Source organism: Physeter macrocephalus, unplaced genomic scaffold, assembly GCF_002837175.3.
Source record: "Physeter macrocephalus isolate SW-GA unplaced genomic scaffold, ASM283717v5 random_354, whole genome shotgun sequence".
NCBI classification, from domain to species: Eukaryota; Metazoa; Chordata; class Mammalia; order Artiodactyla; family Physeteridae; genus Physeter; species Physeter macrocephalus.
In genome coordinates, this window is record NW_021145623.1 from 9,466 (window position 1) to 23,720 (window position 14,255).

At 47.5% G+C, this 14,255-nt stretch overlaps 1 protein-coding gene across 1 annotated transcript in view; it reads left to right on the forward strand.

Moving 5' to 3' along the window:
* The window catches only part of LOC102986908 (AAR2 splicing factor), a gene marked incomplete at its 5' end in the record, with an annotated part of 17,214 nt that extends 9,461 nt beyond the window's left edge, over positions 1-7,753 (forward strand). The window contains one exon of the mRNA XM_028485215.1: positions 6,421-7,753. Coding sequence (XP_028341016.1) covers positions 6,421-6,588 — 168 coding nt within the window. The remainder of the gene's footprint in view (positions 1-6,420) is intronic.
* Between the last annotated feature and the right edge of the window lie 6,502 nt (positions 7,754-14,255).

The following is a 14,255-nucleotide window of genomic DNA, read 5'->3' on the forward strand; positions in this document are numbered from 1 at the left end:
ATCCAGTTTGAGTTTATTTTTGTGTATGGTGTTAGGGAGTGTTCTAATTTCATTCTTTTTCTTTTTTTTAGAAATGGCTTTTATTTCTTTATTTATTTTTGGCTGTGTTGGGTCTTCGTTTCTGTTTGAGGGCTTTCTCTAGTTGTGGCAAGCGGGGACCACTCTTCATCGCGGTGCACGGGCCTCTCACTATCGCGGCCTCTCTTGTTGAGGAGCACAGGCTACAGACGCGCAGGCTCAGTAGTTGTGGCTCACGGGCTTAGTTGCTCTGCGGCATGTGGGATCTTCCCAGACCAGGGCTCGAACCCGTGTCCCCTGCATTGGCAGGCAGACTCTCAACCACTGCGCCACCAGGGAAGCCCTCTAATTTCATTCTTTTACGTGTAGCTGTCCAGTTTTCCCAGCACCACTTATTGAAGAGGCTGTCTTTTCTCCATTATATATTCTTACCTACTTCATCAAAAATAAGGTGACCATAGGTGCATGGGTTTATCTCTGGGCTTTCTATCCTGTTCCATTGATCTGTATTTCTGTTTTTGCACCAGTACCATACTGTCTTGATTACTATAGCTTTGTAGTATCCTCTGAAGTCCGGGAGCCTGGTTCCTGCAGCTCTGTTTTTCTTTCTCAAGATTGCTTTGGCTATTCGGGGTCTTTTGTGTTTCCATACAAATTGTGAAATTTTTTGTTCTAGTTCTGTGAAAAATGCCATTGGTAGTTTGATAGGGATTGCATTGAATCTTTGGGTAGTATAGTCATTTTCATAATGTTGATTCTTCCAATCCAAGAACATGGTATATTTCTCCATCTGTTTGTATCATCTTTAATTTCTTTCATCAGTGTCTTATAGTTTTCTGCATACAGGTCTTTTGTCTCCTTAGGTAGGTTTATTCCTAGGTATAGTCGTAATCGTTTTGGTTTGAAATATTTTGAGAATTACCAGAATATGACACAGATACAAAGTGAGCAAATGCTGTTGGGAAAATGGTGCTGATAGACTTGCTCAATGCAGGGTTGCCACAGACTTTCAATTTGTAAAAAATGCAATACCTGAGAAGTGCAATAAAACAATGTATGCCTGTGTTTTTGTCATAACACCAGCTCTGATAAATTTCACCTACCTACTCCTACACCTCCTGCCATCAACTATCACTTCTGCACACTTACTGTGCATTATTTCATTTAGCCCTCACAACAATGCTAGAAGTTAAGTATATAATCCCATTTTACAGATGAGAAGACAGGAACAGGGAGGTCACATAATTTTGCCTGAGTTTGCCAGAGCTAGTGGATGGCAAGGCTGAACTTTGATTCTAAAGCCCATTGTGGGCTCCCATATATGATTAGAGCCCCAGATGAAACATCCCAAATTCTTTAAACTGACCTCAGAAAACATGATTCTGCTGCTTTTCGCCTTCTTGGTAATTGTTGTGAAGTGATAGTCTTGCTTTTAACACCACTTTCTTCTTCTGCAAGTGGAAATAAAATGTACTACCTCTGGCTAGTTTCATTCTAAGTTGAATAATCATGTGGGAATTGAAAAAATTAGGAAATTTCATCTTTTTGGTCTAGCCACAAAATAGGATAAGCAGTGACTCAGCTATCTACCGTGGTATTTTGAATTTCTCAAGGTGACCTGACTGAACTCAATTTATTTAACTGGGGTTTAAAAGAAAGCTTTCACATTTCTGACTAAAGTACGATTTTACAATATATAGACTTAATGGTAAAAGTATTAATACTTTTTTTTTTAATTTGAAGAGAAATACCCAATGGGTGTGCTTTTAGTTCTAAAATGCAGATGTTTCTGAAATGTTATTATCCTATTTCAAAAGTATTTTTAAAATATCCAGGATTAATATTCCCATATTAAGATGATTCATTTCTCAGTGATTTTTAAAAGTGTACTTGTTTCACTTTAGTAAATAAAATAACCAGATCATTACTAAATTTATATAAGAAGGCATACAATTAATCTAAAAACAAGAGAATAAAAGTAAATTGTTGTTTGGAAACCAGATACTGTCTAAACATCTCTTCTGAATTGTGAATTTTTAAAATAACAAGTTTGTAAACTATAGGGACAAAAATAGATCAATGGATGCCAGGGGCTAGGGTCAAGGGGAGGATTTGATTTGTAAGGGGCAGTGTGAGGGAATATTTTTGGAGTGATGGAACCGTTCAGTATCCTGATTGTGATGGTATATGGGCCTTTAAACTCATAGCCTGGATACCAAAAGAAAAAGTTATAAACAGATACCTATCTTGATTACATCATATAGTGGTTGCACGGGTGTATACATTTATCAAAACGAATTGAACACTTAAAATGGATGAATTTAGTTGTACGTAAATTATGCCTCAATAAAGTTGGTGTTTTAAAACAGACAACCTAGACTGTGACCTGGGTCCTGGAGGCCTGCAGAAGGGACAGTTCCAGAAGCACCCGGTCTCCAAGCCCCTTGGTTCCCCATAGGACACGGCTGAAAATATCAAGGATGTATTACGTCTGTGTCAAGACAAAAAGAAGGTCTTGGTAGGGAAAAAGGATTTCGATTTCCCTACTGGGACTGGATCTTGCTTGACATTTATCACTTGCTCAGCATTTATCACCATCCTTATCTGTACAATGGGAATAGTAATTTCCTATCCTACCTCCCAGTTTGTAGTAAAGATTAGACTGACAAGGTCTTTATAAAGGACATAGCGCTTTTCAAATTAGAAGCCTTATTTTTCAGACTGAAGGCTTCTGTTATACCTGCCTCTAGTTGATGTTACCCCCATGGCGATGTTGGAGAGGTGGGTGGGAAGGATGAATGACGAGCATGCACCCAGCCTGTTCCAGTCTCTCACTGCTGGCCATCCCTACATCTCATTCATATCCATTCAGTGAGCATCCTGTGGGCCCCAACTCTATGCCAGGCCCTGGGCGATCTGCTGTGTGGGTCACATTGATAATTAGGAAGTGACCCCTACTCTGAAGGGGCACAGATCACTGTGATGCAAGCAGAGTGTGAGAAATGCCATAAGGGATGCTCAGGCACAGTCCTCGGGGAACAGAGGTGGGAGCAGTTCCTTTCAGGTTGGGCTTTTATAAGAGAACTGTCACAAGGAGATGGCTTGTGAGCCGGTGGCATTCAGGGGCCTGGTAAATAAGCCACGTCCTCCCCAGGACGAGTCCCTTATTCTGTCCAGCACCATCATGCAATTATCGAGCAATCATTTGGTACAGGCACTGTGCAAAAGGGACCCAGAAATAGATTTTCATAGAACCTATGATCTTCTTCGTTCATTTGTTCATTAAACATCCAATGAGTCCTTTTTATATGGCGGACTCTGTGCTAGGGGAGTGGGGTGCAGGTAGGAAAAGGAGTCTCTGCTTTGGAGGTGCTCCTTGTCTCTTGGGAGAGCTCAACGGTAAATGGACGGTTACTGACTGAGAGTGAGGCTATGTGCCAGGTAACCCTGGGCACCGGGGGAGCACAGAGGAGCACCTGTTCCGTCTTTGGTGTGGGAAGACATCCCAAAGGAGGAGGCATCTGAACTGAGCTTGGGTCACTAGTAGAAATTAGTAGGTGAGGGAGGAGAAAGCAAGGGTGGAGAAGGGTGTTATAAGCAGAGGAAAAGCCTGTGTGAGTAGAGGCACAGAAGAGGCAATGGAGCATGTTTGGGCAGCTGCTCAATGTGGCAGGAGAGGAAGGGCTGTGTAGAGAGTAGTACAATTTACCGTTTAAGGAGGGAGAACAGGAAGAGGCTTTTGCTAATTCAGCCAGCAGGCCCCCCCAGGACCTCTGGGGGCAGACCCATGGGTGCACAGGGCCTCCAGTGCTAATGCTGTTTGAAACAAGGCTTCTCTGGTTCCCATACCAGGCCCCTCCCCAGGGTTCAGCCGGCCTCACGTTCAGTGCTCCAGAGCAAGCTCCATTAGCTGCCTATGGACAGGCCACCGGCTTCCCCACTGCCTTCTCACCACTGAGCTCCCACAGCCCCTCTAATTAGTTATTGATCTGGTATTTTGTTGTAGCTGTGCTTCCTGCTCCTGTATTTAGTCGATTCCCAAGTAATGAAACCAAATTCTGTAACCCCCCACCTTCTGCTTCTGAACTCCCCTCCCCGTCACTTCTGTCCCTGCTACCATCCCAACAAAGTGTCTCCAAACAAAGACCACTGACCATGAGCCTCACTCCTCCTGCTAACAGAAAGACAGTGGAGAGGCGGTTAGGAGGGGGGTTGTCCCTGGAAGCAGCTGCAGAGTACACCTGTTACCTTTGTCAGGTCAAGGCCCCTGGAGCCCAGATTCTTTCCATGGTGGTCTGCGGGCCAGCTGTGACAGGAAGGTGATGTGGATCAGATTGCTGCTTTCACCCTCATGCCCCTGTGTCTGGGGTGGTCTTGCAGGGAGCCAACGGGTAGTCTGGGAAAAACTGCTCCTTCCTTTCTGGTAATTTTGACCCAGCCATTTAACTCCCCTCAGCCTCCATTTCCATAAAATAGGCATCCTAGTGTGTCTTCCCAGGGCCTTGTGAGGATCCACTGGACTACTCTATGAAACTTCTTTGAGAACGATAAAATAGTGTGAGAAGGAGTAATGGGTTTGCTGTCATTCTTAGAGAAGCGGTTGAGATCCGGGACAATCTGGAATGGAGTTTCAGAGGTAGGGAAAATTACTGTGTTTGCCCCTGCCCATGTTTATATTAGATGAAACTGAATTTAAAAGAACATCAAAACAAGGGATTAGTTTCCAGAATATAAAAGAACTTCGATAACTCAACAACACAAATTAAAAAACCTGATCAAAAAAGGGCAAAGGACTTGAATAGACTTTTCTCCAAGGAAGATATACACATGGCCAATAAATACATGAAAAGATATTCAGCATCACTAATCCTTAGGGAAATGCAAATCAAAACCACAATGAGACACCACTTCACACCCGTTTGGGTAGCTATTGTAAACAAACAAACAAAAACAGAAAATAACAGATGCTGAAGAGATTGTAGAGAAATTGGAACCCTCGTTCATTGCTGATGGGAATGTAAAATGACACAGCCACTGTGGAAAACAGTATGGTGGTTCCTCAAAACATTAAGCAGAATTATATTATGATCCAGAAACTCCACTTCTGGGTGTATACCCCAAAGAATTGAAAGCAATGACTCTGTAAGGGATATTTTTATATCCATGTTCATAGCAGGATTATTTGTAATAGCCAAAAGGTAGAAACAACCCAAATGGCCATTGACAGATGAGTGGAAAAAAAGTGTGGTATCTACATACGGTGGCATATCATTCAGCCTTAAAAAGGAAGGAAATTCTGGCACTTCATACATGAGTGAACCTTGAGGACATTATGTTAAGTGAAATAAGCCAGGCACAAAAGGACAAATATTGTATGATTCCACTTATATGAGGTACCTAGAGTAGTCAAAATCATAGACAGAAAGTAGAATGGTGGTTACCAGGTGCTGGAAGCGGGGAATGGGGAGTTAATGGGTATCGTTTCAGCTGGGGAAGATGAAAAAGTTCTGGAGATGGTTGGTGGTGATGGTTGCGTAATAATGTAAATGTACTTAATGCCACTGGACTATACTCTTAACATGGTAAATATTATGTGTATTTAGTACGGTCTTTTAAATGATAATTTTTTTAATGTTTAAAATGGTAGATTTTGTGTTATGTATATATTACCACAATTTTAAAATAATCAAAGCTTTTTTTTTTTTTTTTTTTTTTTTTTTTGTTTTTTTTGCGGTACGCGGGCCTCTCACTGTTGCGGCCTCTCCCATTGTGGAGCACAGGCTCCGGACGCGCAGGCCCAGCGGCCGTGGCCCATGGGCCCAGCCGCTCTGCGGCATGTGGGATCTTCCCGGACCGGGGCACGAACCCGTGTCCCCTGCATCGGCAGGTGGACTCTCAACCACTGCGCCACCAGGGAAGCCCTCAAAGCTTTTAAGGGAAATAGAAACCTCAGATTGGCAGCCTGGGGCCCATTTAGATTAGAGCAGCAGTTCACCCTTACTGGGTTGGGGCCTGGGATTTTATGGGATCCAGGGGCTTATAAGCACCCCCATACCTTTCTTAGTACCGCCTGGTGTAGCTACTGCCTCTTTTTCTAAGTTACTGCCCGGGTGCCCAGTAGATCTCCCCGGAGAGCAGGGCCAGGGTGATGGCCCCGCTTGCCTTACTCTCAGTGGGGCATCTCTGCCCAAGATAGTAATTTTCCATTCTGGTCCTGCCCCAGCTTCTCAGCTGGGCTTGGACCTTCTTTCTTGGTCTGGGGGGAGCACAGTAGGTGTCCTGAGCCTGTGCCAGCAGCGGCTGATCCACCCACCCCGGAGAGCTGAACACCATGAGGAAATTTCCACAGCTTTTTCAGCCCCTCTGTATTCTCAGGAGTGACTTATCCTCTGTTCTCTGTAGGTTTTCTTTTCATCCGCCTGCAGCGTTGCCGTGGATGCCACCCTGAGGCAGAAAGCTGAAAAGTTCCAAGCTCACCTAACCAAGAAGTTTCAGTGGGACTTTGAGGCGGAGCCTGAGGACTGCGCCCCAGTGGTGGTTGTTCTTCCCGAGGGTGTGGGGACTGGCTAACTGGAAAAGCTCTCAGCCAGAGGAGGCCCCTTCCCCACGGCTGTGGTCCTGGCTCCTCCATTCACCTGTCCTACTGGGACTTCCTGGGGCAGCAGCCCTGCCAGGTTCTACAAAGATAGAGCCAGAATTCCCTCCTTCACCAATAAATAAGTTCTTTCAGTGCCAGAGAGGCTGTACCCCATCTAGAAGGCACATTTGTGGGTTCCCCGTCAGCCTGGCCTTGGTGCTATAACCTAACTGAATTCCAAATGAGCTCTTGGGAGAGACCTGCCTCAGCAGCAGCTTGCTTCCTTCCAGAAGAGAAGAAGTTGAGCCCAAAGCCCAGGAGAACCGATTGTTTATTCCGTAGAATGGTTAGAAACCCTGGACTGCCCAGGAGGCTGAGATGTCAGTTGGTGACTTTTTAAAAGTTAATCAGAGGGTAATAGGGAGATGAGCCAGGATTTCTGCCTGCCCCTTGTTGGATGGGAATACATCACAGAAAACATGGGCGTGTGACCACCCTGGAGCCCCAGGTTGCGGGGAGCATAACAGAAGACAGGTTGAATCTGACGAGTGGTCAGCTTTTGCTTTAAATCCCTTTCTCCTGTCCAGAGGTCCCAGTGGATAATCTTTCAAGATCATTGCAGCTCCTGACCTCAGAGGCATTGCTAGTGCCACACCCCTCCCATCTGCTCCCTTCTGAGGCCTGAGACCCAGAAGTGGGCCTTGGCAACCCTCTTGTATGGCCCCATTCCTCCCTCACCAGAGCCACCACGAGTGTTTCTGATGACCTGGAGATTCAACAACAAAGAGAAAGGTTCTTGCTTTGTACAGGTTTCTTTGGCCCTGTTGAAGTTCTGTGCCTTTATTCAGAGCTCCAGAGATGACCTGGTCAGCCTGGGTCCGCCCCCCATCCTGCTGTGGGGCTGTCAGCCACAGGAGTGATGGCGCTCCGGTTTCCTGGGAATCCTGAGGGGTCGCGCATCATGCACGCAGGCCCTGCCACCCTGACCTCAGACTGTTGTTCTATGATCGGAGTCCCTGTGCTGCTCTCTCCCAAGGCTGTGGCTCACACTAGCTTTCTGAATAACAATCCCCTCCGGTTAAGACTTTCGGTTCCACTTGTCTCCTTGGAATTGTTTTTCCAAGAGCATAATATACATTAAAGTCTTGGAGTTGAGACTAAATCCCCTTGTGTGAGCCTCTCTTATAGTTCATCTGCCCAGTTCCCAGCACAGCCAGGCACTGTCCTTAGATGCACATGTCCTCCCTACCGGGTACCAGGAGACCCTGCCCAACCTCTGCAGGCTCTGGAGGAGGCAAGTGGCCAGCGACGTCTCCTGTCACCAGTGGGGCTTCTGAGATGGGCACACCTGAAGGAAGGATTGAGGCCCTGTATCTATATAGCAACCAGAAGGTTCACCTTGTGTGAATTTGCTGTTCTTTTTCTCCCCAAAGCCCAATCATCAGAACTGCTGGGGAGCTTGTTAAAATTGCAGATTCCAAAGGAATAAAGCCCCGATCCCTGCCGCAGCATAGACGAACCTTGAAAACACTGTGCAGAGTGAAAGAAGTCGGACGCAAAGACCACGTGTTGTATGATTTCATTCTTATGAATCGTCCAGAGTCGACAAATCCGTAGAGACAGAGGGATTAGTGGTTACCAGGGGATGGGGGAGTGACTGCTAATGGGTACTGGCTTTCTTTCTGGGGTGATGACAAGGTTCTGGAAGTAGGTAGTAGTGGTGGTTGCCCAACCTTATGAGTATCGTAAAAACCCATACAAGTGTGTGCTTTAAAATGGTGAATTTTACTGTGTGTAAATTTTATCTAAATAATAATTTTTAAAAGTTCAGACTCCCAAGTCCCACCCTACAGGAACTCAGAGGCAGTGAATCAGGATGCAGCCTGGGTTTTGAGGCACACTCAGTTTTGAGTTACTACCTAGAAGTAACAGCACTGTAATTTACTACCTAGAGCTCCACTGGGACAATTTGTCTCCCACTGGCCTAGTCAGGGCAGCAGCTGGAAGTTGGATCATGTGACCTGTTCTCTAAGCTTGTTGGTCTTATGTCTACACAGACACACACACACACCCCAACCGCGCCTGCTCACACAAATGGGTTAAGGAAAAGCAGCTACAATGTATAAAGTGCTCTGTTCTGTTAGTTCACTTAATCCTCACAACAGTATGTGGTAAGTGCTATTATTATCCCCATTTTACCGATAGGAAAATGGGCTCAGAGAGCTTCCGTCATTTTGCTAGGGTCCCGCAGCTCGTAAGGATTGAGCTCAAGAGTCAAACCAAGCCCACTGGTGTCCAGGGTCCGCACTCAGCACTGCATTCACTGCTGTGATTTACTCCTTCCCTACCCTTGCATGTCCAGGACAGCCTTCCTTTCTTCCTGCTTCCCCAGATCTAGCCTTGGCTCTGTTGACAGCCAGCTGTGTGACCTGGGGCAAGCCACTTACGTTCTCTGGGCTTCAGTGTATTTTTGTATAAAGTAAGAGAGTTTGCTTGGACTGAAGATTTCTGGTAAAGATACTCCAGGCTCCTTCAGGCTCCCTCCACTTAAAAATGGACTCTTGTGTTTTAAATGTTTTCAAAGGGAAACTACATTTACATGAGATAATATGGCTGGGCTGACAAAAACAAAAAAATAGGTCTCTTGTTGGGGGCTAGAGTGACATCGATGCTATGTCTTCTGCTTCTCCCAGCTGGCAGTCCTCTGTGTCTTTGATGAATAAAAAATGTGAAAACAAATTAATTATTACTTAATAACTTGCAGTATTTTTGGAAAGCAGAAACCTTGAAAACTGAGAACCAGTGGCGTTGCTGATCTCTAAGCTCCCTTCCAGTTCTAACACATCTAAAAGTGAAGCTATTGGCAGGAGCTGGCCTGATTTTAAAATCCCCTCAAATGCAGGCCTCCTGGGGTCTGGCTCTTGTTTGCGCGGCTGCTTTATCCTATTAACAGAATCAGCAGAGGTAGCGACTTTCCAACCCCTTCTGCTGTCCCCGTGACAAACCCTCGCTGCTCAGAGCCCCGGTCCGTCTAATTTCTTACCACTTGAGCAGCGAAGGAGTTCCCGCCGCTGATTGCCTCTTACCATCGGTAATTATTTTCCCAACGTCATCCCTTTATAAATATCATTTAATATTCTCAGGGTGCTCTGACATGTTGGTTTCTCCAACTAATCAGACTTTGGCTTGACCAAGATGCCATCCCCTGCTGAAACGGGGGCTGGCAATGCAGAGGATGCCATGGCAAAGCCATCGCTGAGTCACATCCGCTAGACTTAAAGCAGGACAGAGTTGGGCAGCTCACCTGAGCCACCTGCTAATACTGGGGGCCGCGTGGTCCTGTGATCCTGCAGAACCACCCTCGCTGACCACGGCACTGCCTCACCTCGGAGTTCACGGCATCTGGCCCAGGCAGGCTTTGTTGTCAGTAGGCCCTTCTAGACCCTTTGTTCTCCTCAGCATCCAACGTCTGTCTCCGAGGTGGCTCATTCTCCCCACAAACCCTGGGCTCCTACTGTGGACTGGCCTCCGTGCTGAGATGGGGTTGAGAGCCAATGTAACGTCAGCTGCTCCCTGCTGGGGGGCGGGGGAGGAGTGTGTCCAGCCCTCCCCCACCTGCTAGGCCTTCTGTCCTGTGTCCTCAGTCTGGTGCTCACCTGTGTAGACTCAACAGATTTCTCTGGAAAACAGAGATCCTCAGGGTTCTCAGGCTCGGTGGGAGGAAGGTGGGAGAAGTCGGCGGCTTCCCAGTCCAACGTCAGACGCCTGTTGGAAAGGAACTCCACAGGGGTCTCTTCCTTGGATCTCTGTCTTGCTTCTTCCCTCCCCCAGTTTCTCCATTTTCCCTCTGTCCGCCTCCAGACGTTCTTACCTGGCTCAAGTCTGGACTCTACGCCGCTAAGGGGTTGCCGACAGATGGAGTTTCATCTTGAGGAGAGGGAGCCATCCCATGAGAAGCAGAGAAAAATGTGGGGCCTACACCAAAGAGCAGAGAGGCTGGGAGAGCTGTGTTGAAGGAGGAGGTCTCTGCATCCTTTAGAAGGGAGAGCTGGGACCCGTGGGAGAAACTGCAGGGGGCAGAGCTTGGCTTCATTCCTTCTCTACCCAACTAATACTTTCCGAGCTCCTGCCCCTGGGAGCTTACATTCCAGTGGGGCGAGGGACAGGCAATAAGCGTAATAAATAGACTGAAGAGTATGTTAGTTGTGAGAAATGCTCTGGAAAAAAAGAGAGCAGGATAAGGGAAATTGGGAGTCCTGGCAGGGTAAGGGGACATGTTGCAATTTAAATGGAGTGACGCTTGAGCAAGGATTTGAAGGAGGTGAGCAAAGGAGCCATGTGGGTATCTGGGGGAAGTGTTCCAGGCAAAATGAACAGTGAGTGCAAAGGCCCTGGGGCAGGAGCATGTCTGAGGTGTTGCAGGAGCACCAGGGGGTCAGCATGGTGTGAGTGGAGTGATCAAGAAGAGAATGGAAGGAGAGAACATCTCGGAGGGTACAGAGCAATCAGATTGTCCAGGGCTTAGGGACTGTTGTAAGAATGTTGCATTTTAGTCAGTGAAATGGAATCCATTAGAGGGTTTTAAGCAGAAGAGTGGCGTGGTCTGACTTTTGTTTTAACAGTATCACCAGCTGTCCTGTTGGACATAGACTGCAGGGGGCTTGGTGGAAGCAGGGAGACCAGTAAGAAGGCTAGTGCAGTGGAGGTGAGGGACGACGCTGACTCAATCAGAGTGATATCAGGTATGCACGCTGGGGCTATCCGTGACTCAGATCAGGGATGGACTGGATGTCTTTCAAGGGCCCTTCTAGCCTGATTACCTCTCCTCTGAAGTCTCAGAATCTGGGCAGAATACTGACTCGTTGGGTCCTCCCACCCCCACCCTACAAGTCCCCTGTCTACTGTGCCATCAGGGATCTGCCAGCCCTGTCTGTTCCCAGATGTCCATGGTACCTTGGGGCAGGCGAGGCAATGGTGAAGGGCTGGGGAGGAATTCACAGGAGTTCTGGGCGGTCGGGGTGGAGCCAGGGGACTCGACGGCTCTGTTGAGAAGCCATATATGAGTCAGGGCCGCGACAGGCTCTGGTCACACCGCCAGCACCCGTGCGGCTGTTCTTGCTGCCAGCGAGTGCTGAGGAGGGTCACACTTGCTGTTCGGGGGTTCTCGTGACTCACAGAGTTGAGGGCTGATGGTACTAATTTGTCCTGGTCAAGAAGCGTTCATGCACCCATTTCCACCAGGGAATGTCCATGGACTTCGAGGTGACTAACATGAGCCGGCGTGGAGGGGGGCGGTGCTCCCTCTTCTCTGCTGGGAACGTGCTGGATCCTTTATTCACCTTATTCAGGCAGAGCCGTAGGTCTTCAAGGAAGGTCTTATCATTCCTCATCGTACTGACAAGGAAACAAGGCTCAGAGAGGTGAGGCACAGGCTCACGACTCTCAGAGCCAGAATCCCAGCCTGTCTGAGTCCGGCACGGCCCTGCCACCACACAGCTCTCCTTAATAAGAACAGTTACATAATCTGTGATAATTACCAGTGGATCCAAGGCTGCCAGCCTGATAACTGACAGTGTCAGCCACTTACAAGGGTGGTGGGCAGGCCCCACTGGCCTCTTGGTTCATGACAGCTTGCTAATGTTTCCACCCACACTCTTAGTGTCCGGATCTGGCCTTGGGTACAGTGGACCGACTGGCTCAGGCGAGGTGGCACCTGGCTTTGGTAGGAGGGGAGCAGCATCTGGTCCAGAAGGAGTCTGCTTCTAGACTCTTTGTGGACCACTGGGGGCCCTGAGGGTCTGCTCTGTCTGGGGCGCGCCTGAGTAGAGGTCTCTCCCACCCTGTCCTGCCAGAGTAGCTATTGAATTTGCAAAAGGTCTTTGCTTTACTGCCAGATGTGGGGCCTCTGAGGGGCTGATTTAATGCCCAGACGTCCTCCGTGGATCCATAAGCTGTTTTGTTCTGAGTCTAGGAGCCTAAAGGTAGAGAACAGGATGTAGGGGATTGAGGGGGTGTCTCTTCTTCTTGATTTTTGAATGAAGAAGGCTACACCATTGTCCATTTCCCTTTTGAAAATTGTCTATTTATGTCCTCTGCCCATTTTTCTTTAGGGTCTTCTTTTTTTAAAAAAATATACATTTGTCTTATATCTTAATATTAGAAATATTTCCCCCAATTTGCCTTCTAATTTTATGATGTTTTGAAATGTATACTTTACTTTATGTCAAATATGCCAAGCTTGTTCCTTTTGATTTGATCTTTTTCCCACTGCTTTAATGCTTAAAAGTCTATTCCCATATCAAGATGAAATATATACTAACCTATATTTTGTTCTAGTATTTCTCAGTGTTACGGTTTTTTATTCTGTATTTTGCCAGAGTCAAAACCATGTTTCCTCGGCCCCACTTAATCCATCCCCACTCCTACCTTTCACACCTCACATCCGTTCTCGATTTTTCCTCTCCAGATTTTAAGTCCTAACTACCGCCTCACGCCTCTGTCCCTTTCCTTTCCTCAGTCACCAAGGGCTTCTCATAAGCCTTCCTGATCCCCTCACAGCATTTACAGCCAGAACCACGCCCATATCTGGCCCTTGGTATTACAGTCTGGTGATGTGGAGTGCTTTTCTTTTTGCTTCCCAAGGCTAGAATCATTTGTTAATGATCCTATACTGCCTTGCTCCAAGCATGGGGCTGAGTACATCAATGCTTTGGGGTTTGGTTTTGTTTTTTAAAGAAGATAGAATTTATTAGAGGGAAGGGTCGCTTCCAGAACAGCAGGCTGACTTCCTAGTAGTCTGTGAGAGTCGAGCCCGAACATGTGCTATAGATGAGTTTTTATAGCCAGAAAACAAAACGATGGTCCGAGGTGAAAATTTTGTTTACTGATTGGTCGAGACACGTATACCTTCCTTCTATAGGGTGGGAGGGGGACAGGGCATATGCCTTTCCTTATTGGGGACAGATCCAGTTGCCCAGGTGGGCTCAGGAATTTCATAACCATTGCAACATGATGGGGAGGGCGATTAAGAGTCCGGTAGGGAGTGTAATGCTGAAACTTTTTCAGGCAGGTTTTCCTTTGTCCTTGGAGCACCACATTCCCCCCTCTATTTATAGGGCCAATTCCTTGGCCCTGTTGTATACTCTGCTCATATCTACCTAACTGCCTAATTCCCTCTCAAGCATTCGGGAACCCCTTTTGTGAGAAGGGACAACGAACTCTCTGGCTGCTTCCTGCTGAGCGGAGGCGTCATGGGTCCCTGGGCTCCCGTTGCCTGCTCTGTCAGGGTGTATCTAGGGAGGAGTGCGGGCCCCATGGAAAGTGATGGCGGCTTGTTCAAGGGTTGTACGAGTGTTGACTGGCTGGTATTCTTGTTGCATCACCATTTGGAGGTTTATTTGTTGTATTCTGGAAGAGACAAACTTAACAAGGAGGTTAAAAATACATGCCTGGGGGGGCTTCCCTGGTGGCGCAGTGGTTGCGCGTCCGCCTGCCGATACAGGGGAACCGGGTTCGTGCCCCGGTCTGGGAGGATCCCACATGCCGCGGAGCGGCTGGGCCCGTGGGCCATGGCCGCTGGGCCTGCGCGTCCGGAGCCTGTGCTCCGCAACGGGAGAGGCCGCAGCAGAGGGAGGCCCGCATACCACAAAAAAAATAAATA